General features: G+C 36.8%; 3 protein-coding genes and 1 long non-coding RNA gene across 8 annotated transcripts; 2 read left to right on the top strand and 2 right to left on the bottom strand.

Moving 5' to 3' along the window:
* The first annotated feature begins 694 nt into the window (after positions 1-694).
* mtmr7a (myotubularin related protein 7a) lies at positions 695-10,872 on the top strand. 2 transcript variants are annotated; one of them, XM_079480044.1, is made up of 14 exons: positions 695-878; positions 3,203-3,319; positions 3,901-4,063; positions 4,561-4,718; positions 4,826-4,954; positions 5,724-5,858; positions 5,945-6,077; positions 7,906-8,015; positions 8,099-8,224; positions 9,227-9,276; positions 9,379-9,579; positions 9,677-9,811; positions 10,082-10,208; positions 10,283-10,872. In XM_079480044.1, the coding sequence occupies exons 1-14, from the start codon at positions 855-857 to the stop codon at positions 10,616-10,618; spliced, it is 1,944 nt and encodes a 647-aa protein (XP_079336170.1). In that variant the 5' UTR covers positions 695-854; the 3' UTR covers positions 10,619-10,872. The 2 variants fall into 2 exon arrangements, with proteins under 2 accessions (XP_079336170.1, XP_079336171.1); XM_079480045.1 differs by having other exon boundaries at positions 716-878; positions 4,642-4,718.
* Positions 3,776-12,058, bottom strand: LOC306907727. The gene is made up of 5 exons (XR_013787931.1): positions 11,940-12,058; positions 9,349-9,474; positions 8,542-8,593; positions 5,722-5,890; positions 3,776-4,935 (listed from the first exon to the last, which is right to left on the bottom strand). It is a non-coding gene; the product is annotated as an uncharacterized lncRNA (long non-coding RNA).
* Positions 11,409-16,056, top strand: cnot7 (CCR4-NOT transcription complex, subunit 7). Of its 3 annotated transcripts, none has more exons than XM_079480051.1 (7): positions 11,409-11,563; positions 12,604-12,814; positions 12,893-13,086; positions 13,264-13,425; positions 14,069-14,213; positions 14,338-14,448; positions 14,692-16,033. In XM_079480051.1, exons 2-7 carry the CDS (start codon positions 12,698-12,700, stop codon positions 14,821-14,823), a joined length of 861 nt encoding a protein of 286 aa, XP_079336177.1. In that variant the 5' UTR covers positions 11,409-11,563; positions 12,604-12,697; the 3' UTR covers positions 14,824-16,033. The 3 variants fall into 3 exon arrangements, with proteins under 3 accessions (XP_079336177.1, XP_079336176.1, XP_079336178.1); XM_079480050.1 differs by having other exon boundaries at positions 11,452-11,623; positions 14,692-16,056; XM_079480052.1 differs by lacking the exons at positions 11,409-11,563; positions 12,604-12,814 and having other exon boundaries at positions 12,954-13,086; positions 13,194-13,425; positions 14,692-16,030.
* zdhhc2 (zDHHC palmitoyltransferase 2) lies at positions 15,988-25,141 on the bottom strand. Of its 2 annotated transcripts, XM_079480046.1 has the most exons (14): positions 24,876-25,141; positions 22,764-22,790; positions 22,478-22,572; positions 21,304-21,424; positions 21,115-21,184; positions 20,988-21,020; positions 19,881-20,001; positions 19,708-19,746; positions 19,374-19,506; positions 18,788-18,914; positions 18,610-18,702; positions 18,330-18,424; positions 18,024-18,097; positions 15,988-17,512 (listed from the first exon to the last, which is right to left on the bottom strand). In XM_079480046.1, the coding sequence occupies exons 1-13, from the start codon at positions 24,994-24,996 to the stop codon at positions 18,057-18,059; spliced, it is 1,116 nt and encodes a 371-aa protein (XP_079336172.1). In that variant the 5' UTR covers positions 24,997-25,141; the 3' UTR covers positions 15,988-17,512; positions 18,024-18,056. The 2 variants fall into 2 exon arrangements, with proteins under 2 accessions (XP_079336172.1, XP_079336173.1); XM_079480047.1 differs by lacking the exon at positions 19,708-19,746 and having other exon boundaries at positions 15,997-17,512.
* Between the last annotated feature and the right edge of the window lie 1,233 nt (positions 25,142-26,374).

The following is a 26,374-nucleotide window of genomic DNA, read 5'->3' as shown; positions in this document are numbered from 1 at the left end:
TGAACTGAACAAAGCTGTAACATCAACTCGCTGGAAAGTCTCACTGATGATTAACAGACTCAAAGATTCACATGACGTCATAGTAGTGTCAATATGTGCTTTGTAGAGGAGCAAGATAGGTTGAATAGAAACAAAATGACAGCTGCTTATCAACTGTGAACAACAGAACAAGACTCCTCAGAAACAAAATACATAACCAAAATAAATATTACAGAGGAGATTAATTATGGGATAAATTAAGCTGAGCTAAAAGGGCAATTCCCACATTTGTCACGCCACCTTTATATATTACAAATGAACCATCGCTTCATTGCTGTCCTACATCAACACTTGTACCTATGAACCCCCAAGCATCATTAAATTAATAATGTCAGCCTTGTTTAAATGAATCTTACTTAGAGACATCCATTATTACACTTTGGAATAACTCATACTTCCTCAATCACCCTAAATTATCCCTGACGTCAAAACTAAATTTGTACACAATTGAAAGAATAGCCTACTAGCTTAGAATACTACACTACTAATATCATCTAAACCATACTACATATTCATACTAACACCATATACACATTCTGCTAACATAAACAACACCGATGTGCTTTTTATCCCAAGTAAAATAAGCGACAGATCCAATACGTCGACTTTAAGACCCTGCAGCGTTGACAGATGGCGATGACAGCGGCGAATCGCTACAAATATCGGGAGGAGCTACAGTTCTTGTCTCCGTATTAACCAGGATTCAGAACAGATCCGCGATTTTACCATATTATTTAAATAACACAATACCACACGTTCAGTATGATAGTAAGAGGTATATTTGTATAGCTGTGTCATAGGTGCGGTGGGCAGAGATGGAGCACATCAGAATGCCAAAGGTAAATGTTCAGCATTCATACTATAATACAATGATGCAAATAAAATGCGCTACGTTGCCATGTACATGACAGCTGCATCCGTTGCTTCCATATGAAAGACAGTAATAATCTGAGATTGCTTACATGTTAACGGGAATTAAATACTAATGGACAAGATCACCCATCCATTATCCGATTCAGCTTGTCTGATAGGGATCCGATTCAAAGTCCTATATTTTCAAGATGTTGTGTGCCATTAGTGCCAAGTGTTCTCAGCTGATTCAAGCATGTGGGCCAAGGGACATTAAAATGAAATATGGTTATCAAATCAGATATGTACAGTATATAAAGACAGCAATAGACTATGTGGCCAATTCATATGTCAAATATATATCAATGTATATATATATATCAGGGGCGTTTCCTCCGAGGAGGCAAGGGAGGCGGTGCCTCCTCTCCCCCTCGAAAATAATCGAATGAGAATATTGTTAACAGTTCAGAAATAAAATAGGACAGCGGATATAACGTATTTAGTTAAATATAAGATAAATCAGCGTGTACAACAGTGTGAAACAGCGCCCCCGCTCGAAAGAATTCCAAAGGGAGGCAGCGTTTCTCTTGCCTCCTGTAAGCTCATTGACTTTACATATACCCCTAAAGCGTGCCGTGAGTTTGAGTGGGGGTAATTGAAAAGAATGGAGAAAAGTCACGTGAGAGGAGGCAATGCCTCCAATGGGCTATGATTGGATTAACTCATCAGCGAGATCCCGCCTTCCTGCTCGTCTTCGTCATTCATTTTAAACTGCGGGCGCTAAATTAGATTGAACGTTAATTAAATTGTTGTATTAGTTGTATTAATCGGAGTTTAGGATTCGTTTCGGAGATGGCAGAGGCAGAGGAGTTATCGATTGTTGACAGAATATTTCGTGGTTCAGATTTGTTCAAAAACGTTTGCTTGTGATCAGGCTTGCTCAGGATAAGAGCAAGTTTAAAGTAAGTCACATCTATTTGATTTGATCTCTTAAATGCTTTGAGTATTTCTGGGACTGCTAATAATTAAATTGATGGTATTGGTAATGATCAGGGCCAGACGGAAAGCGCGTCCGCGGACCGCTGGTACCCGCGGATATTTCCGCGGAAGAGTAAGCATCAAGTACTCTGCTGTTTAGTGTTTCAATCTGATGATTTTATGGCGTGATCGATTCCAAAGACACCCACAGTCTACTTCTCAAGCGAATCTTATAGATCGTAATCGTTTCTAAAATAGGCTACAGAACAAACGAATATTACCTCACGCAAAGCAAAAGTAAAAACCACTAATGAAGCAGCCTGTCTATATAAATGTCCACACGATATGGTTGTCGTGTTCGTATTGCATCACATGTTTTTGTTGATAAAAGCAAGCTTAGCCTACACATAAAACTTGGGTTTAAGAAGCGCTGCATAATCAGACGCAGCAAACTCACACACAATAATGCAATGAGCGAACAAGTTTGTTAAAGCGCTTATGTTTTTTTCCACATTAATTCATTTCTTCTTCATCTCATGTGCTGAGACAGTAACACTGAAAGATCCATTAAAGTAGTCAAAAACACGACTGAGATCGTCATAGTTTAAAGCTGTGTGTGAACAGCGTTTACATGTATGATCATCATTATAAAAACATGTCATTCTGCATGTTAAATGTATATTATAAATAAACAAGTAGGTCTATATTCAATAATGGTGTTTATAAAACATGTTGATAACGTTTTTATTTAGGTTTAATTGCAATTTTGACAGCTGATTTGTAAATGCTTTTATTTTGTAAAGTTTAAAGGCCCATTCTCTCAAATCTGTTAACAAATGTATTTTAAAACCTTTTTTCAATTTATAACACATTTCAAACGATATAAAAACTATTCCGCAGATTAAGAAAAAAATTCTGCGCAGAATTAACAAAAAAAGTCTGCAGATTCCGTCTGGCCCTGGTAATGATGTAATTCTTATATAGGAAATATAGTACCAGAGGAAGATGAAGGTGGTGTTGATGTACCTTTTCCCAAAGCAGGGAAAATATAAAACTACAAAAATCAGAAGTACATACTGTAATGAGCTTGTAGTAATTAAAAGGATTTTTTCACACATAAACACTGAAATGACTGACAAACGCACTTGTTAATAGTACAGAGATGAACAAAAATTACATGGGTAGAAATCTGCCTCCTCATTTTTTAAGTCCACCGCACACCACTGATATATATATATATATATATATATATACATAGGCCTATATATTTACATATGTATTTAAACTCAGCTAATAACTAATACATTTGTGTAGTGACCTTGTTTATGTTTTGCAGGTTGAAAATGTCTGTTTGGTGGACAAAAGCTTCTCTAGAAGGACTCAGATGGGCACTCTGTACCTGACTGCTACTCACACCATCTTTGTAGGTAGGCCTAAAGGATCTGAGCTGTGGGTAAGTGCTTGGTCCCTAAAAAGCTTTGACTGTGTTAATATATCATCAGAAATAACTGAGACGCTCAGTTGTCATTGGGTTTTTAGAATAGGGGTTGAAGATTTATGAAAAATGTAGTTGCTACAAACGGACTGCAATGACCATAAGCATGTGACAAATTGAAATAATGTTTTACCATAATTTAATGTTTTTTATCAATCAGAAACTGGTATTTGGGAAAGCTACACTGTGCTTCATGATGCCAAAGAATAATATTTTTTTGTCTAAATGGTTCTATTAAGAACCTTAAACATCTGAAACCGAAAATGGTTCTTCTATGGCATCAACTTATAAGCACCTTAATTTTTAACAGTGTATATAAAAATCTTAAAAGTTGAAAATCTTCTACATAGTAACATGTTTAGAAGGTTTATTTGGAAGTAATCCTATCAACTAAAAACACAAAAGAGACCATTTGTCAGTATTTTGTAATGTACCTTTATTTTCAATTTACCTGAACACACCTACACAATGTTTACAATATATTGTATGTATGCTGTAAAGTATAATGTATTTCATATATATTTGTATTTAAACAACAGGTTCTGCACAGTTTAGTGTGCAATGTGGTTAAGCAGAAGGCATCTCAGAGTGGGTATCCCTTGCAAATCCACTGCAAGAACTTTCAGGTCATACAGTTTATCATTCCTCAAGAGAGCGACTGCCATAATGTCTGCATCTCACTCTCGCGTCTCTCCAGATCAGGTGGGCTTTGTATTGTCTCTTAGTTGGATTTTTATATTGTAATCAATATATCATTTTTTTAACGCTTAAAAATTGTGTAATATTAACAATATGTTTGTCAACTTCCAATAAAGCATGCTTATAATGCAAACAGAGAACTCAAGACTGTAAAGAAATCCACACACTTTATGGACATATACTGTATTAGATGTTTACAGATGCCACCTGCATGCTGAAATTTACTAGATCTTTTTGTACTGTCCCATATGGGCTGAATTTATAAATACATTATTTGTAAAGCTTCTCTTTCTCCATTTACTGAGGCATGCATTCTCCATTAGTGTGTGTGAACAAGGATGCTCATCGTGTTTCCAGTCAGCTCTGAATGTTCCTTTTTTGGAACACATAACACAAGAAAGCAGTTAACATGCTCACTTTAACAGTCCAACAGTTCAGTATGTTGTTGTATACCCGCTGTAGTGTCAGACTATTGTTAACATGTTTTTTCTGTCTTGCAGAAAAATATGAGGAGTTGTATTGTTTTTCTTTCCATCCTAACATTGACAAATCTGAACGGGTGCGCTCATGGGAGTTTTTAGATCTGAAAGCTGAGTACAATCGAATGGGACTTCCAAATAAACAATGGCATGTCACCCCCATCAACAGAGAGTACAGAGTAAGTATGTACCCCAAATATTTACCATAGCTTTATCATGCATTGTGCTGACTAAGACAAAAAATGTAAGAATTCAAATATTAAATGAATAGCTTTTTATGACACAGGTGTGTGATACTTATCCAGCCGAGCTGTTGGTGCCTCAGTCCGTTACTCTGCCTGTCATAGTGGGGAGCTCAAAGTTTCGCAGCAGAGGTCGATTTCCCACGTTGTCGTACTACAACAAGGAAAATCATGTGAGTGTATATTCTAACATTCCTAAGATCTCGCACATTCTCTCTGCAGCCCCAGTATTCATCCACCACTGTTAATGAGGCTGTGGAGATTTTTGTCCTGTCCTTCGTCTCCTTGCCTGCCAAATATTATGTAATGGGACGGAGAAAGTTCAGAGTTCATGAACATTATGTTCTTATTTTAGCCTTGTTTGATTTCTTTGCCATCTGCGTGCACTATTTCACCTGTCACAATTACTCTTGAGTGGATGAATAATCTGTTTATTTACCACGACAAGAGACTGAATGTGTAATGCGGCATTTTTTTAAACGCTAGGTTGAGCTCTTTCTGCACCCTTGTCTGAATCTCTGGTCAAATATTCCCCTGGGAGTCACCATGTTTACTTTGGACAAATGAATTCAAACCACATGGAGAAACTTCCACATAAGGATCACGGTGGTGGGACCCGAAGGGGTCAGTCTTAGTTTAATATCCCCCACTTTTCATGCCTTTTCAACCCCAAAATATGATCCAAACAATCTCTAAAAATGTAATAATGCAAACACGACTTTTATGAGGCCAAGGTCGAATTCTCATGAAATGGACCCTAGTCCATTGAGAGGACAGCGTGATCTTCCGATCCTTGTGTTAAATTTATTGACTGAGCTTGGAAGATAAGGCTGGGATGGGAATGGCTCTGGGGTCACACACTGCTTGCTTTTTTGCAAGATCAAGGAGAATAAAGGATAAATGAAACCAACATATGCAAACTCCTATGTTGTCTCCTTACAGGCCACGATATGTCGGAGCAGTCAGCCTCTCTCTGGCTTCAGTGCCCGCTGCCTGGAGGATGAACATATGCTGCAGGCCATAATGAAGTCTAATCCTGGCAGCCGGTTTATGTATGTTGTGGATACTAGACCCAAGGTCAGTCCATTTTATATTAGAATATAAGGGACCTGTAATCAGAATGACATAAAAGAGATGCAACATTTTTATACTTTTATTCACAGTTAAACGCAATGGCAAACCGGGCAGCAGGCAAAGGCTATGAAAATGAGGACAACTACTGCAACATTAAATTCCAGTTCATTGGCATTGAAAATATCCATGTGATGAGAAACAGTCAGCAGAAACTAATAGACGGTATTGTTTCACTGGGTTCTTATCTCATGAAAGGGACTGTTCAGACTTGAATCACTATATACTGTACATGTGGCACACTCACAGCACTTCAATTTTTGGACAATTTTCCCATCATCACAGCACGGACAATTCTTCTTAGAGTACAATTAGTTTAGCTTCTTATGTTAAGAGCTGGGTTTGTCAGTGTATTGCGTCTCATCTGGAGATTTCTCATAGGACTTCACCAGCTTCTAAATACTCTCTTATCACATTTGCGCTGTTTACTTATCAGAGTTTACAGTACTAACAGTAACGCTTTAGTAACGCTAAATGCTATTAATAGATATACACATTTATTAGCTTGTCATAATAATAAATGAGGCATCAGACGGAACTGTCATCAAGCCTGTGATATTTGTGACAGCCAATTTATCAACAAAGTATGTTTTAGGCAACATAAATAAATATGCCAAAAGAGGGCACTTTTCTTTTAGATATAATTTAACAACTTTCATTGCAAAGCCAAACTAAATATTGAGCACTTTAGAGAAGAGGTCTTGTGTGGTGTTGTAAACTAAAACTATGTTAAGGTTTTCCTCATATCAATTCCCTGCTGTAAATTCTTAATGCAGTCTGGTTTTCGTCATTGTCTCTGAAAGATCACAGTGATCCCAGAACACTTAAGAATATTCGTCATTGCTTTGGAAACAAATCAAGGAAGTGGCATCTGTACAAATTGAATTGAATTTATTGCAAGGATAGCACCTTGAGATGTAACATCTCATTTTCACTAAAGTAACTCCACTTTTTGGAGATATTTTTAATTACTTTTAACTGGCTGATCCTAAAGTCATTAAAATGGACGTATGAAGTCAGTTTTAAGTATTCTAGCAGAGTAACCGCATGTGCATATCACCACATGAACTACTTAATGTTTCTTCTTTTAGAACCTTACAAGCATCTTTTTATAAAAGGTTTTGAATAGGATTTATGCATAAAGGGCGCTGATGTACTTCCGATAAAACCTCACCAGCTCAGCCACTTCCGCTCTCATTGCGATGAGGTAAGTGGTAACAATATGTTTAGTAAGAAAACTTTCAAATATTGTGTGCCTTTGTCATCATGCCTCAAGTAAATGCCAAAGCTTTTTTTCTTGTTTGTAAATGTAGCTTGAAATGGATAGCCTGAAGCACTTCTCTCCTTTTTGATGTATGCGCAGTATTTAGATAATTTGACTCACTTCGTTGACCGTAATCCTATGTGCATCTTAAAGCGGGCGAGTGAAAAACTGCATTGTTTCCATGCGCTGACTTTAACAGAGCTGGCTTAGACTTTAGCGGACATATGTCATCGCATGTGCATATACTCCATTAGGGCTGCCAAACCATAATTAAAACGTCATTGATCGCATCCAGAATAAAAGTTTGTGTACACATATGTATGTGTACTGTTCATATTAATTTTGTATTCATAAAAACAAATACATGCATTTATTTAAGAAAAATATAAAAATGAATAAACATTTACATATACTTTAAATTATTAGTCCAAATAAATAAATGTCTAAATATGTATATGTAGGCTATATATACATATGTATGTAGGTAAAAAAAACTATAAATACAAAATGAATATACACAGTACACGGATATTTTTTTTATTAAGTAAACCCAAACTTTTATTCAGGATGTGATTAATCACAAGTAATCGTTTGACAGGCCGATTTGAAATAAAATGGATATATCTTCTAGTTTACTACGTTTTGGGGGCCCTTATGACTGTGTAAATATTTTGATTGAACCTATTGAGAATTTTGTCTCAACTATTTCAAAATATCTATTGTCTTTAGTTTCTGCACTACGTTCTCCATCCATGGCAGAATTTCTCTTGGGGGTTGAAACTTCGGACTGGTTAAAACACATCAAATCAATCTTGGATGCAGGAATCTTTATATCCAAGGTAAACGATCTCTTTGACACCTATTCAGTTCGTGGTACTATGACTGTTCTGTACTGACTGCATGTTTTCACACACACACACAGGCTGTGGCATTAGAGGGTGTCAGTGTCTTAGTTCATTGTTCTGATGGCTGGGACAGAACGGCTCAGGTATGCTCTGTGACCAGTGTGCTTCTGGACCCTTACTACAGGACCTTCAAGGGATTGATGGTAAACAACTACATTTAAGTTTTTCGGTTGTACTTTTTTGCACTTTAGGTATAAAGCGACTTCTGCATTCAGGTACATTTACTGTTATCACTATATGTGTATTGAATATGTGAATACGTGCATTCCCTGGAAAGTTATACTATCAGGACAGCCACTTTCAAGTCATGGAGTTCATAGTGCCTGTGTGGATCTTAGTCGTATAGTCATAAGGATTTACTTTGTATCTCCGCTGGAGAGGTTTCATTCAATTGTAATGCTCGGGTTTAGACAATCATCTGCTGACCTTCATATGGGGTAAACATAAAAGAGAAGCATACCTTGGAGCACAGATTAGTTCTGTCTGGGAATACCATCTCATTTCCTGATACACTGGAAAGAGAGATATTGTCAGTAATGGATTATGTGTAGATGTAGTTTACAAATAATTTTGTGTTTTAAAGGTCCAATGTATAATTTTCGGAAGGATCTATTGACAGAAATGCAATATAATAAACATAACTGTGTCCTCAGAGGTGTATAAAGAACTTACATAATGAAGCGTTATGTTTTTATTATCTTAGAATGAGCTGTTTCTATCTACATACACGGCAGGTCCCCTTACACAGAATTTACCATATTGTTTCTACAGTAGCCATAAACTGACAAACTGCTCTACAGAGGGCATTTCGTAAATGTATTCTCTCCTTCAGGAAAGAAGCGATAATGTGACAGTTTGTCCTGTGTCAGCCACCGTAGTGCTGGGGGAAAGGTGGAGTTGTTGGTTGCAATTTGCAACGTTACTGCTAGATGCCGCTGAATTTCATACACTGGACCTTTAAAGTACTGTACACTAGTGCTTCAGACAGAATAGCAAAAATAATGAATTTTTTTCAACAGTCAGATAGTGCCACGGGGTCACAGCATTTACAAATTGTTTACCAAAAAGTTGTTTCTATATATTAAACTGACTAAACATCCCTCGCATTTAGACTGTTTACAAGTAAATACAAGTTTGATGTGTAGGTCCTGATCGAGAAAGACTGGGTTTCGATTGGACACAAGTTTTCACACAGGTTCGTCGCAGTCATTTAACTTTATACTGATGTGAATCTGTTAAGAGTGTTTGATCCGTTCACAGTTAATACCTGTATGATTGTATATTTTCTGTAATTCAGATACAGTCATCTGGATGGAGAAGCCAAAGAGATATCGCCTGTTATAGATCAATTCCTGGAGTGTGTCTGGCAGCTCATGCAGCAGTTCCCATGTTCCTTTGAGTACAATGAAAAGTTTCTTATTAGCATCCACAACCACATCTATTCCTGTCATTATGGCAACTTCATTTGTAACAGCCAAAAGGAGAGAAGAGATCTGTGGTAATTGTCCTCTGTATAACAAACTATGAAAAAAATTGTGGATTAATGAATTAATGATGCTAGTGTTCTCTGCATCTACTGATATATTTTTCTAAAGTATCCAGGAGAAAACGCATTCCATATGGTCTCATTTATGGGAAAACAGACTGGACTTTATGAACCCTCTCTTTAGACCGAATGGAAGCCAAAAAGAGGGACTTCTGAGGCCCAGTACTGCCCCCTACTGTTTCAAGTATGTCAGTGTTTGTTTTTTGTCATGAAATGAAATCTTTGGTCTATTTATTTATCATATTCTGGCAAACTTTACAATTTCTTTTAAATGCGTACCTCTTCTGCTGGTGGCTTTTGAATCCCTCGTCCATTTTAAAGTCACATGAGCTACAAATGTGATTTTTTTTTCTGGTTGAAAGTATATATGGGATTTTATCGGATTTAAGACACCAGTGTTTTTTATTTTTTTTTATTTCTTCAATCCAAAATAATTTGTCTGTTATGTTATCAGATACTGGAAAGGTTTGTATAATCAGTTTGATCGTGACCTGCACCCACGTCAGTCTGAGCTGGATTGCCTAATGGCTATAAAAGAGGAAACGCAGCAACTTGAGGAAGAACTGGCTCTGAATGAGCAGGTAGATATCATTTACATATGTTCTGAAAATGCATTGTTTTCATTTACTTGTGTTAAAATATTTTCGCCTCGCAGAAACTGGCTGTCCTGGATAAGGAGCGTGCAAAAGCCCTCTACATGCAAAAGGGTATACTGGACAGGAAACTTTGGGGTGCACCGTCGCATATAAACCTGGCTAATTCACCTCAGGATTACATTGGTGGTCTTGAAGATGGTGCTCCAAATGTTTTCTCCCTCCATCAGAAGCTAAATGCAGAGCTTTGGCAGTTTGCAGACAGACCGAAAAACTCAGAGGATAAAGAATTAGGAGTGGCTCATTTTAGCTGCCATTCTTCTGGTGAGGAGTCATTGCCGAGTGAGGGCAGTGTGAAAGATCCTTATTCAGATGAGACTGGCTCCGGCAGAACATGACAGATACAGCTTCAAAAAGAGAAAGCTATAGGATTTCAAAGTGTGTATGTGATCAGAAGAAGAATGTGGGTATTTCAGATTATGCAAAGATATTTGGCAATGTGGACATGTTTCTCATGTACTACAAAATCATGTCTTTATGTCTGAATGTGCATTTTGTGTGGACTATCGTGTATAAAGGTCAATGTTTTATTAAATAATTTATTATTTACAATTGGCTCTTTAAAAAAATAAAAATGTGTGTGTAATCCATGATCTCAGTAATTTTTCTTACCTAAGAAATATTTTCTTGCTTTAATATATTTTGAGGATCTAGGTATTCCTGGGCAGCATGCATTATTTTGAATTTAATATTACGTTTGTTTGCATAGAATTAGACTTAGTTTACTTAAAAACTTAGTTTTAGCTACTTAAAGGGATAGTTCACCAAACAGATATCATCCCCCATTTACTGCCATAGTAGGCAAAATAAATACTATGGGAGTAAATGGTGGATGAAATCTGTTTGGATACTGACATTTATCCAAATATCTTCCTTCGTGTTTAACAAAAGAAATGTGTCCAGTTTGGAACAATCTGGGAGTGGGTAAATGATGCAAGAATTTTATTTTATATTGATGAACTATCCCTTTAACCAAGTTCAACCAAATAAGATCAACTAAATTGAACAGGACAAAATAAATGGAAAATAACGCAAACAAATATTTTATAATTGTATTTTTGGTGGGTGGTGAAACAAAGCACACGGAGTTATGATATTATTTTATGAATAATATTTTCTCTCTGGTTTGGGCCAAGCGAAGTTCAAAGGTCGCGCCTTTTATCGTGGTGACGTCATGGCGAAGCGCTGTAGTTTCAGAGGCGGCAGCTTGTTGTTGATATCGCTGTTAGCCCAATAAAACTATATAAAAGTAAAGAGCAAGGTCCCAGTCCTTTCTAAACAAGGTGATTGTGTATTACAGAAGCAGTATACGCTTTAAGTGTAACTGCCTTGTTTGAGGAAAGGTAAGTCCTGACAGGAAAAAAGTGAACTTTGATCAGGATGATAACAGGACAAACTTTTGTGGCTAGGCTAATTGCTAGCACGTTAGCCACTTACATAAATAAACACTCACCCAGACATCAGTCCTATTGACATCATTCACACGTTACAAGAAGACTTATTTACACAAGCTGACTACAGGCAAAATCGTAGCACGTTTTCGGCATGGTTTAGCTGTTTAGCAGATGTTGTACTAGCTTGTGCTGCTAACCTGTCAGAACACATTTGAGAACCTTAAACCTCCACAATAGAATAACAGAAGGTGTATTATAAACTCACTTTAGTGTGCAGAGATAATCAAAAGTTTTGGGCTCGCGATCAGCCACCTGCTTATTTTCTTGCCATATTTGAAGTCCAGTTAGCTCGCGACCATTTTGTCTCATCTGGCACTTGTTGTTAAAATTAGTCACTCTCAGTTTTGACAAGTCGTTTTTTTTAATGTGGGCTGACTAGGTCTGAATCATTGTCATTTTAATGCAGTCGTGCATTTAATGCAGTCAACTAAATGTGCTTACTATGTGTGTGCAGACTGGAATAGCTGCAAGCATATGAAATACTCCAAAGAGTTATTCCTCTGTTTATGATCCTCATTGTGGTGTAAGGGCCAGGATCTAATCGTCTGGTTTAAAATACACAAATAATGTTCAGTGAATCAGACTACGCCAGGAGGAAATTATCAAAGCCAGATAATGTACCTTTAGAATTGATGTGATCTGAAAGCCACGACAACATTAGTTTTAACTGTCTCAAGTATTTTGTAAATCTATTCATATATATTCTGTATTTTTTATTCTGTATATTGTCTTTTTAGATTAAAATATTCTGTCTGTAGTGTTTGGATCATGCACCCCACGTTTTTCTGTTCACCATTATCTTGTGAATTTTCAATAAAGTGGGTAAATTTCCCGGTAGTGTGATTGTGATGCAGTCTTTGTCATTGCAGGCAAAAAGAGGGGAACAAGTGACAATTATTTTATGAGAATATCCCCTGGGGAGTGTTTCTGTGGTTTTGATGACGTGCACCTGAGAGTGGAACTATGCCCGCAGCCACTGTGGATCATAGCCAAAGAATATGTGAGGTTTGGGCCAGCAACCTGGAAGAGGAGCTTAAAAGGATCCGACAGGTGATCCGAAAGTACAGTTACATCGCAATGGTGAGTTTGGTGAGAGGAATTCTTCATGGTGAACCGTGGGAAACTATGAACTCAATGCACGATTTTCTGCATTTATAGGACACTGAGTTTCCGGGCGTAGTTGCCAGACCAATCGGAGAGTTTAGAAGTAATGCGGACTACCAGTACCAGCTGCTGCGGTGTAATGTTGACCTGTTAAAGATCATCCAGCTCGGCCTTACGTTTATGAACGAACAAGGCGAATACCCACCAGGGACGTCAACGTGGCAGTTTAACTTCAAATTTAACCTCACGTAAGCATCGCAGTTTCTCATTAAAAAGCCATGGATCCGCTTTCATGTATATACTCAGTTACTGTTAAAGATCTGCTGTATGACAAGATTACTTTTCCTGTCTTCAGGTGGATACGTAACCTTTAATGAGATTCCTTATGAAAACTAGACATTACACAGTGGTACTGTCTTTTGCAGGGAAGACATGTATGCACAGGACTCTATCGAGCTTCTCACTTCATCTGGTATCCAGTTTAAGAAGCATGAGGAGGAGGGTATTGAGACGCTGTACTTTGCAGAGCTACTTATGACCTCAGGTGTGGTGCTTTGTGACGGGGTCAAGTGGCTCTCATTCCATAGGTAATTTTGAAGTATATGTTGAAAAAAGGAATTGATGCCTAATCTTTGTACTTAAAGGGATTATATGGAGCCATTACGTGTTTTTTTGTGTCTTTGATGTGTTATAAGTTGCCCGTGCATGTATTAGACACGTAAAATTGCAAAAATGAAAGAATCGTAGCAAAAGATGCATTCTATCTAAAAGCGAATGCTCATCCGGACCTGCCTGAAACGCTTCGCGTAACCACACCACCACAAATCTACGTCAGTTCGTGGTATGATTGACTTAGACCCCCCAAAGGTGGGCGAACGCATCAGTACAATTGCTTTGGAAACCTGATGTTCCAAATATGGTAAGAGGGGTTACATTTCCGTCACAAACTTGCAGTATTCGACCAATTACCACACACTGGTTAACAGTGTTTTCAGAGCGATTTGCTTTGTAAAAAATACACGCGTTTCAGAGAGGTGGGGCAAAGAGGAGTTACAAACATACACGGTATGTGGAAAATAAAGCATTTTTGAACCTTAAATCGTGTATACACATTGCATTATATCTATATACAAACTATAATATTCATTTTAGCCGTGTCATATGACTAGTTTAATGAATTATAACAGCTGTACAGAACTGACAGGCTGTTTTATCCTGTTTTTCAAACAGTGGCTATGACTTCGGGTACCTGATTAAAATTTTGTCAAATTCGAAGTTGCCAGAGGAAGAGGTGGACTTTTTCGAGTTTCTGCAGTTATTTTTTCCCACCATCTATGATGTGAAATACCTCATGAAGAGCTGTAAAAACTTGAAGGTATTTTTCGTTTTGCGATTCGTTTATGATGTGCATGAAGGCATTGTCTTAAAAGACTGCATATGAAGAATACCAGCAATTTGTTTATTTTATCAGTTTCTGATTTCCATCATGTGATGTGCAGGGGGGTCTGCAGGAGGTGGCAGAGCAGCTTGAGCTGGAGAGAATCGGACCTCAGCATCAGGCAGGATCTGACTCATTACTCACAGGAATGGCTTTCTTCAAGATGAGAGAGGTACTGAGAAAGCATGTGATGTGTGTCACTTTTTAATAGTTTCTTATGTACCAGCCTAATATGCAAGAGACAAGTTTCTAGTCATTGTTTTGCCGAAATAATTTTACACACTTTCTCTTTTAGATATGTTGTTATTTGAGCATAAAGTGGAAAAGAGTAACTCACTCGCTCACATAGCAAACCCAGAAATTCATTTGATTAGTTCTGATCTTCATGTTGTATTATGCTCGCCTCTCATTGCAGATGTTTTTTGAAGATCACATTGATGATGCCAAGTATTGTGGTCACTTGTATGGACTGGGTTCAGGCTCATCCTATGTCCAGAACGGCACCGGAAATGCCTACGAGGAGGAGGCCAACAAGCAGCAGTCATGACACAACAAGAATCCCTCACCATAAAGAACCTCATGTACAGGGCTTAAAACATGGGTTTTTAGTTGATTTTCTTTAATGAGATATTTGATAGGAATTTGCACTTTAAAGCTTCCATCCTCAGAAAAGAAACCTTTTCCCTTTGTTGCCTTCTGTGGGTTGAATTTTTTCACACAATCTTCATGTTTTATGGTTGAAGAGGAACCATTTGGTGTTTTAGTTCCCCCCGCAAACTCAGCCTTAATATTAAGCTACATTTGATGTTCTTTTTTTATCGTTAATTTATTATATTTGCTTTCCTCCTGTACTGTTGCGTAGTTCATTGACTAGTTCGACATGACCGCGTCCACCGCGTCGTTCCCTGATCAGATGAGTACTGATTTCTCGCAGTTTGCAATTGATTAAGACAGATGAAGAACCTCAGAGACACACAGGTAAATACAGGCACTTAATTGTAAAGTGAAGCCTCGCACTGATTTTACCCTTTACGTTGGGTTAGCACCGATTTTACCACACAAGTGAATTAAGAGTGATGATGTATAACTGCCACTATTTAAGTGAACTGAGGTCACCTCGTACTTCTGTATCAAGATTGTCTTGCCATTTTCATTTTTTAAAAGCGATTTAAAGGTTTTGTAGTATTTTAGTATTAAAAAAGATCAAAGCCTTTTATTCATTTAAGCAATAATGCCTCTTAATAAATCTTAGCCAACTCGAGTACTCAGTATCAGTGGAATAAGTTTTACTTGTAGTGCTGGTTTTTGAATGGTGCACATTTTGTGCTGTTTGGGTTTTCCTCCTTTTCCTTTCTGTTTATTTGTATTGTATTGCTTTACAATTCTGTGTTGCCTAGATCTGCTGCATGTTCTGAAAGACATTTGGAATAAATGCTGTGTTAACTAATCTGGGCTTTTATAGGAATTTGAATCTTTTGGTGACTGATAATCGTGGTAGGTCTTAGCCTCTCTCCTCATCTTAATGTACACAGTGTACGCAGTTGGTATTATGCCATATAAAGAGTGACTGTTTTTAGAAAATTTAGAAATAAAAGTCTTTGATTTTTCTAACATATTCAAAGTCTGTTTAGGCTTTGCTGTATTAAGGTTTGATTTCATCCTTTAAGGAAACTATGATCCTGTAACATGGAACAGTCATTTAACACCAAAACAACTCTGTAACATTTAATAAAATAGCAGTTTATTTCTCACAGATTAATAAAATTCATCCAAGCATATCATTCAATGACCTAATAGTACAGATAAGACTACACAGATAGCTACATGACAGCTACTCCTGTAAACACATCCAGCTGAATTTAATGTACTCACAAAAGGCAAAAAACACATTTTCTACAAACTACAATCGGTTGGTCTAGATGCGCAAAATAAGAGCCAAAAATCTCGTATCACAGTTTGTGGTATGTTAACAATATAAGAAATCCTAAATGACACATTTCCATACAAACTACGAAACGGACAACAACACAGCACAACTTTTGGCATTTTTGAGGTTTTGTTCACACCTCAGTCAATATGAAGATCACACTAGCTGGTACATTCAAGTACAATTACATGCAATATCAGGAATCAGATATAAAGCAGAAATTTTCTTTACGGTATTACATTTGTTAATAGAGCCCTTAGATAAATCAGATGTGATCAGTAAAAAACACATCTTTGAGTTTTGTATTTATTGTGCAAACAGGGTTATGCATAAAACGCTGAAAGAATAATCTGATATACTGACATTTAATGAGAAATTTTCACTTTGCTACTACAGTATAATAATGTATATGAACATGGCATACTTCTTTCTATAGCAAAAATGTAAAATAATGTGCAGCGTTGTTCAAAGTGCAGATTTCTTCTCTGTGTTTTCAGGTAAAACTTGAATATTTTCTGTCTAAATATCCTCGGACGGTCTGGTGTTAATATTCTTGAAGCTCAGTTGGTACAGTATGGCATTTGCAACACAAAGGGCTGGGGGTTTGAGTCCCAAGGAATGGACATACTGATAACATGTTTATCTTTAATTTCAAATAAGCACCTACAACAATTATTGTGTCATTGTGTGTTTTGCAAAACTGAGATCAACACGTGATCCTCAGAAGTGAAACTTATTGTACAAAACAGACTGTCCTACATAAAAATGTATGTTAATATGTAGTAAATAAAATATATATATGTTCATCAGACACACTGCTGCATTTCAATAACGTAAGGACAAAAAACTATTTTAACTGTTGTAGTGCAGTACTTAAGTAAGCTCTTTTGCTTTCAGTTTTTACATGTCAAACGTTACAAACTACTATCACATACTGTAGCATGCATAAATGTTCAGGTTCCCCAGACTAACAAAATTAAACTATCTTTAGCACCGCCTACACCAAGACATGTATACAAATGTTTAAGAAGTGGGTCTTGCTGGTACATCAATTTCTTGAATGTTCAGCCACTGCTGCCGGTACGTTTAGGCACGTTGAAGATATCTCAACCAAACCGCGTGCAAGGAACACAAGACTCAGTGACCCTTCATATATGTATATACACAGCATTACCCTGCACCGGTAGCTCTTGTGAAATCTCACAGGTAGAGAGTGAATAGGGTGTGGTCTGTGCAGGAGCAGCTTACACGTAAGGTAAGAATCTTCATCGCTCCACTGACAACAGACATCACTAGCATATAGTACCTCCTGTAGAAACAGAATTCATTGTGTATTAATTACATGTTGGAAGAAGCAAATAATTCATACACTACTGGTGTAACGTGAAATGGTTCTCTTTTTTCTTAAAAAGCTTTTGATCTTAGCATGTACTGACATTAGTTTCATAGACAAAAATATTATTTTGCCAATATAAGTTGTTCTTTTCATTGCAAATGGTAATTTTACAATAACAATGTTTTTGAAATGAATGGTCTTGAGTAACTAATAAAGAAAGAGTAGCCAATAAAAGCCTATTAAAGTTGTTTAAACTATAGGCTAAAGAATGACTACACTGAAGATGCTATAAAATCACAAGTCTTGATTTTTTGTCACAACACAATTCCCATTGTTTGGATGAGTTTACTATTATTCTAAAAAGAATTAAAAAAACATATACTGTAAGTGAGTGTTTATGTAAGTAAATATAATGTAACACAACATATTAAAGTTGTGTTAGCCCCATATATTCTTCCTGTTTATATTTGCAAAACACACAAACCTATTCATCAAACTGGTCAGCATTCACGTGTTCTTATGTTTCCTTCTCAATGGTCAAGGCTAGATTGCTTGTACCTGTAAAGAGAATACAGACTTTTCATGACAACAGCTCTGAGAAAACCTAAGTCAAGACGAAAGCTAACTAAGAACTAAAACTTTGGCAAACAGAGTTTTGTTTATGATATAAGCTTGCCTGGCATAAGACAGGAAAATATTCTGGGGATATGATGTGATCCAGTTTTGAACCCACAGTCATCTCAAACACATGCACTACAAACTGTGCCATGGCTACATCAAATCCTCTCACCTCGCATGACTCTGTCCTCTGACTGTCCGTTACTGAGCAGTTGGTTCTGAGACTCTCTTAAAGTTTTTGAAGGAAATGGATGAGATTCCTCAGCACTAGGAGAATAAAAAGGAGATGAATGGAAAACTCGGATTTCACAGACAGGGTCAGTTTTAAATGTAAAACTGTACTGATGTGTATTCTTTATCGATCCCATCTTAATATGTATGAAATAAGATATGTATGATGAAATCACTTTTTATTGTAGCCTATAAGTAAATCAATCATACAAGCTATGTACCTTTTGATTGAAGAGTTGTGTACAGGGGATAAAGAGGGTTGCTCGGGGTCTGGGTTCACCAGACACGTGGGGAATGAACAGCCATCGCCAATACTGCAAAAATACACAATACAGAGCAAACTTAGATGATTGTACACCAACAAAAAATATTTTCAGTCATACTGAACGTAAATACTACCTTGAAAAAACAGGTAGCGGCCAGTATTTCTTTTCATTTCCAAACACTTGGCGAAAGTTCTTATTGATTCCTAAACTGAAGCCATTCTTGTCTGGTCCATGTTGGAATGCAGGTGCTCGAAAGGCCTCTGACAGGAAAGATGTTTGGAGAAACGTAAACCACAATAAAATGTGTAAAGATTTAGATACACAACCGCTTTACAACTTTTTACATTGGAAACTCAGTTGTGACCAGGCATAATACTAAGATAGTTTACTGTATAGTCACATTTTGAACAGACACTTTCGAGTCTTATCCTCAGAATAATTTAACATTTACATATCACATATTCATTATCATTTACATATCATGCCTCGTAATAATAAACTTGCTTCACTTGAGTACTGAACATTAGCACAGTTACGTCTTCCCTCGAGGATTTGCCACAAAGGGCAGTTACAACTGCAGACAACCCTAAACACCACCTGCTCCCAAACTGACTCACTGGATGTATGAGTATCATTTCATCAGGCAGTGTGAATAGAACATGGTATAGATGAGTCCATGTAATTTTGTAAAGTGGCTATTTAAAGCACAGCCCACTCACCCAAGGTGGAGCGGTTCTTGCAGACAAGCCAGCAATGATAGGCAAACAAAAACACCAGACTCACTGAGAACGTGGAGGCAGCGAAAAATAAAAACATAATGTGGAACTTGGCTTGAGTGTCAGGCAGGCCTTTCTGTTAGAATTCACATGAGACGCATTGTTAATACACCAACAAACATGACAATAATGCAGATCTTGTAGAAATGAATAAACCTATGTTCGCTCATCGTTTGGTTTTAAAAGGATTTGTAAACACTAATGTGTTGGACTAAGGAGATCTATAAAAGCTATCTAAGAGAAACACATTAAATATTACACATTATTAATATCCTACCAAATATTCCATAAGACGGTCATGTGTTTTACCATCAACCTTCCAAAATAAAAGCACACTTGATGAAAAACAAAGATCAAAATTGTCATACGACATAGCTCTGGGTGTTTATTAAAGACATCCTTTCTGCACAGTCCTAATATAAGCCTGAGAAATTAATAATTCATACTTACAGTCCAGAACTGAATGAAATACTGCAAGTCAGTGGCAGTGACGAAGAGGCAATACAGCAGAGAATATGCTAAAAACAGCATGAAAAACTTGTAGTTGGAGAAGCCAACACAATTGTTCACCCTGTCAAAAAAATGCACATGTTAGGCTCAGTACATGTGGGTGTTTATCAGAACATTTGGGTGTTTATGTTTACTTTGATGCAGTAGCACAGTTACACAATTGTTAGACATTTAAAGTCTTTCTACCGGACTTTAGCACTAAAATGGGTTGTGTTGCTGTAGCTCAACTAGAGAATTTGTGTTAAAGAAACGGTTCACTTTCTAAATTAAAATTCTGTCATTATTTACCTTACCTTCTTGTAATTTCAAACCTGTATGACTTTCTTTCTCCTGCAGTTAGCTTTGGTAACACAGAAAACCATTGGTCCCATTGACTTCATGGTTTTGTGACCATAAAATAGAAGTCGATGGGTACCAAAGGTTTTTGGTTACCAAACATTTATTTTTTGGGGGGTTCAGCTTAAGAAAGAAAGTGATACAGGTTTGAAATGACAAGAGGGTGAGTAAATGACATCATTTTTATTTTTGGGTGAACTGTCCCTTTAAGATGTTACCACATGAAGTGACCTCATTTTTTTAACACGAGCTTGCAATCACATCCAAATAACTGTCCATATAATCTAGATTTTCTTGGAATATTAAAGGGATGGTTCACCCAAAAATGTAAATTCTGTCATCATTTACGCACACTTGTGTAATTTAATATCTGTATAAATGACTTTGTACCTAAGTAGAAAAAATGTAATGGTAGTCAAAGGAGCCAGAGAACTCTTTTTCCTAAATTCTTCAAAATATCTCATTATGTGTTCAACATAAAAAAATATACAATATTTGTATCCCCTACTATGGTAGTGGATGATGTCCCAGAACTGAAAATAACAAATATTCTTTCAAATATCTTTCTCTGTGTTCATTGGAACAAATACATTTCTACAAGTTTGAAACATCCTGAAGGTGAGTAAATGACGACATTTTTGGATGAACTATCCCTTTACAGGAATACATTCCTTCCCTTATTAGCATCTACTTAGCTGGTACTGTACATACCATGGACAATGGTGATCCATCTTTAAAATGCACCTGTAAGACAGCAGAGAGAGGAGCTATTGAAAATGAACAGCAGAACAATCTAATATAAATGTGTTGTGCTTTAAAAACAGAGGTAAAGTCATACTTCTCACAGGCTGAGCAATGATGACATCGATCAGGCTTCAGCAGATGGCAGAGATCACAGTAGCGGACAGCTGTATCAAGACAGCTTGTTAAAATATAGATCGATAACAATCACCATTTTTTTATACTGAGCTTAATTCTTTGCTGAGTAAGTCCTCATGGACTTGGCTTAACGTTCACATGTGCCCACCTCCAGACATTGTGCGTGTGTAAATGGGCAAATCCTTAGCGAGTCTCCTCAGGATCTCCTGCTGAGATTCTCTGCGATCTTCACGCCCTAATAATTCTTTGTCAGGATGTGACAGATGGAACTGAAAGGAACAGACAAAAACCAAAACATTTTGATGTTTCTCGCGCTGTAGAGAACCTGAGAGCGGAGAGGCTGACTGCCAGTCTGAGCCATGTGTGTGGTTTCTCTATTACAGTTTGTTTCTCATTTTCTCTGCTTGAAATAATAACCGCCTGTGGTAGGATGCTACAGTTACACTGAAGATCACATACAATTTACTACCCAACATGCAGTTATTTTCAACAAGCATAACCAGCAACTTGTCCTAATGGGTGTTATACAGTATATTTACGAATATTACACATAATGCTACCAGCTGTCAAACATATTCTTTTGTTGTGTACTCACCACTTGACCAATTGTACAAAACTACAGGTCAAGATTATTATAGTTTACTAAAACGAAAAGTAATATATTATAACAAAGAGTGCTTTCCACCATTGCTCCAAACCGTTCTAAGCGCGGTCTGAAACAATTACAGTTATGTTTCCACATGAGCTTGGTTTGATACGGTTGTCTAATTGAATGCAGTCTCTTGTGATAGCAAGGCAGCGTGTGAAGCGTTTGTTTTTACATTCTAAAGATTTCTGTTATCAGCCCTGCGGTGGAAAATTAAACCATTTATGTACCGGCTGGCCTGGATCGGCACGGAGTGGAACGATTAAGCAACAGGAACAATTTGGCGTGATGGTGGAAAAGAACTCAAATATGATCAGTTTGTTAACTGCAAACAAATAAAATATAGGACAAAATATTATTTAAAAAACTTGTTGGCTCAGCAATAAACTGAAAAAAGTTGAAGTTGAGAAACTAAAACAAATGAAAAGAAACAAATGAAAACTAAAATAAAATAAACTGGAGTTAGACAGCAATATAAAAAATCAAGTAAAGAACTAAATAATAAAACAACAAAAGCACATGACGAAATTGCTATTTTTTTAGAAAAATCATATAAAATAATAATGCATAATAATAACATAATTATATAAAATAATAATGCAAATAATAATAAAAAACAATAAACCTTTCACCTATAGTCTTGATAAAGAAATCACCCAAAAGTAGAGTAACTCACCTCTTTGAGAGGGTTCAGCGGTTTTGTGAAAATGGTTTGCCAGTATGACCACACAAACATGATGAAAAGCACATGATACAGCAGGAGGTAAACTACTGTAATACAAGGAAACTTATAGTTAAAAAAACAATTCACAAACTTATTAAGTATCACACTTTTTGTGTGGCTTTTGCACACCCACAACAAAGATCGTATTCTACAAATGTTGTAAAAATGCCCTTAAGTTGAAAGAAATTGGTATTTCTATTGTCATAGTAAGTAACTTTGTAGGAAAAAGCTGGCTTACTTTTCTCTCCCATGTTCTCTACAGTTTCTGCAGAGGAAAGGAGAAAAACACTGGTCATGCTCGATGATTTGAATTCTGAAAGTGGACATGCACAGCCTATTATTCTACAAATAGTAGTTCAGTAACTCCTTGTGCACTTATAGAAGGTCAGTGAGCAGCAGATGGTTCTCAGCACACTTGCACCGATTGCTGTTGCTGGAACCCACTGCAGGGAGACTTTTGATCAGATGCCCAAAATCACTAGCCTATACATGCATCTCTGCAACTGGTGCTCAAAAAGAACAATAAAATACACTGTATTTGGTCAAATACATAGTGACGAGGTGTCTGAAAGAAGAAATGTGTCATTTCTACAGCACTCAAGTCACCAAATAGAACAACAGAAATAGAAATACATGATGAACGGTGAAGATGAACAAGTACAAGTGGCAATCATGCCACCTACAGGTCCATTATGTGCACAACCCTTTCATTTACAGCTAGAAAAGAACTTTTGGCATACGATGGGAATTTCTAACAATTTCAGCGATTACAGTATACAGTTTCTTTATTGATGTTGTCAATTTTAACGCTGCTCTCTAAGAAATGCCAAATGTGTTCTTTGCTATACTCGTTGCAAGTGACTACTGTAGAAATAGGTCACACACAGATTGGTGAGGTTGAGTTTGACAGCTTGGCAGTGAGATTAGCTTTGACACGTAAGGATCAGCAGACACAACATTCATAACTATCTTTGTCTCAGCTGTATGCCACAGGTTGTGCAAAGACTTAACATTGAAATAAGCCTCTACTAGTGCGACTGTAAAAACTTGCAGAGAGATGCAACAACAACATTACGAGATTACATTACATTACATAAACACCCATGCAAACGTATCATGTTTGAATCCAGTCATATGCTTTTAAGTTATTTATGGTTCACATGGTGTCCTCCTGTTGCCAAGTTCTCTCGTCTGCAGACATTTTTTAGTACAAAGCAAAAAGGGGGGGGGGGGGGTCCGGAGGGAGGTAAGTGTGTGTAAGGACCCACTAACCGCTGCGGTTCAGCATAAACTACTATGAAATGCCAGTAGGATCAGTGGTTAGGCGTGTGGTCTCACAAAGAAGTTTTATGTATGTACAAACACTTGAAAGTCATTTGATTTTATAAATCAATAAAGAAAAAAAACGCATCTCTTCCGTCAACACGTCGCTGATTGATTTTTCCTAAATCTCTTCCATTTCCTTCTTTAAAAAAAATAAATAAATAAATAAAACACTTACTAACCTCACTATTCTTAGCTTTTTATACTGTGCTAGGCTTTAATGGACTAGTTTGATGCACTTATGTATTTTGTTGTTATAATTGCTTCCAATGTTTCCTCATCTGTAAGTCGCTTTGGATAAAAGCGTCTGCTAAATGACTAAATGTAAATATAAAAATAAAGCCTATTTATACAAGATTTTATGAGAGCATGACTGCAGATGCAATCAAAGAAGTGAGTGTAAGATGTTTCTTAAGTTCCTGTGAATACGGACCTTTGACCCCACTGAAAAGCCACAGTCTATTCTAATGATATAGTACAAAATAAAGCAATTTCAGTGTATTTGTTACAGTCATGGAAGCTAATACCTATATGCAACAGGATAAAGGAAGTTTACACTAATGTGTCAATGCTTGATTAAAATTTGACACACTATCACATATACAGGTGTGTCTCATATTTTAATGACTAGTGCACAGAAACATGTCATTTATTATGGGGATAAAAGATTTGTTTCAATTTGACCCAAAAACATGTAGTGCACATAAAGAAAAACAAGAAAGTGAAACCTTAACTAAATATTAACAAGTTGTTTAATAATGTGGGACTTAGTAAACACATTCAATAGTCAAAACAAATAATAATAAATTATTATTATTATTATTAGCGTATTATTGCTCTTTCTGTCTATCAAGTATATCTTAAGCAAACGTACCCAAATCAACAACAGAGACATTGCTCTAGTAAGAGAGCCAGACATTTGCAAAAACACGGCTAGGTGGAGGCAAGGTGTTATTTATTTGCTGTGTCTACGATTCACTGTAAACTTGCAACCACAGAAAGCTGTCCATGCCGTTTGCGGTCTTACCTATACAGAGCTGCACTACATACGCGTAGTAAGACCATGCCACGATCAGACAGATGAAGAGCACTGGGATCCAGTATAAAACTCTCCAGCAGCCAATGCTGCGCGAACCCGACGGCGCCATCTTTCTATCTGATCACTAAAAGTGGCCAAAAACGACAAGTTAGCACTCGCCGACACCTTACTGATGCTCAGACGTCTTATGTTCGGTGTGCAGCTGCGCCTCCATCCTCCGGCTCTTCAGGTCGCTCTTGTTTGCGGTGTAGCACGACGGTACCGCCCCTTTCTACAAACTTGACATGATGCGGTGAAGGTGCTACACCAAAACCCCATTCAGACCCAATGTCGGGTTACCATTGTATTTCTCTGTCAACAGTGTTTCTGTATTTTGATAATTGAATTAGTAAAATAAGGCTGAAGGACATATTATATACGTAAAACACAACCTGAAGGATAAGGCTTACAGAAATACCCTTTACGAAAAATAACTGGTTTAGCTGACCCACTGTATTCACAGTAAAAACAATGATAGGCACACATTTAGGGTTTCACTATAGTTTAATGATATTTTAGTAAAACGTATTGTAATGCAAATGAAAATGAGTACGCCATGGTTGCATTTTGGCTATAGTTACTATAATAAAACTATGGTTAAAAATAGAAACCATCACAGAATGTTATTAGATTTAATGCAAACTTCAAATGATCTCTACCCACTAAAGTTCAGGCCTCAACAAAAATATTCTAGTGACTTATTACATGTTCTTTTTTTAAATAACTTGAGGTTAAAGACTGTTCCTTATACAAAACTAAATGAGCCACCGATTTGTTTTCTGGCGGATGGGAATTGACAGAAATAAAGCCGATAATAAAGGAACATTTGCAATGGTTTTATCGGTAAACAGCTGGTGGTTCAAAATATTTCTAATGGAAATCATACAAAATTCTTATTTCTTGGCCGGGATGTAAGCCATTAGTATTACATTTCATAAATAGGCCGTGAAATTAACAATAAGGTGTCAAGTGTTACCCGATATTCACTGCAAACTTTATAAAAGGTGTTTTAGGGGAAGACGTGTGTTCACAAGCTAGACACAGATCGAAAAAGATAACACAAAGAATACTCACTGCAATATTTTATTTCATTGTGAACTTAAATAATTCATCATATCAATTTTAACACTAACGCAAAATGCATTGTATTCAGACAATGGTACAGATCTGAGAGTATAGACTGTAATATGTTTAGCTTAACTTCTTTCAATAGTAATATAGAGAATAAGAATAAATCTAAAATATGGTCAACATTCTGTAGAAAGGCAAACATGATATATCATTCCTTTCAGAGTTATTCTGCTGCATTGAGTGTTTTGTATGCTTGTTATTTGGGCTTTGCAAGATGTTCCTTCAAGCAGTGCCATTGTTTGAAGCTCATAAAAGAGATGTGTATACGTGTAGCACATTGTGAGATTACAGAGGAATCAATTATTGCTCTGTGCATT

This window comes from Barbatula barbatula (assembly GCF_947034865.1).
Source record: "Barbatula barbatula genome assembly, chromosome: 18".
NCBI classification, from domain to species: Eukaryota; Metazoa; Chordata; class Actinopteri; order Cypriniformes; family Nemacheilidae; genus Barbatula; species Barbatula barbatula.
This window is presented reverse-complemented; position numbering and strand designations above follow the sequence as displayed.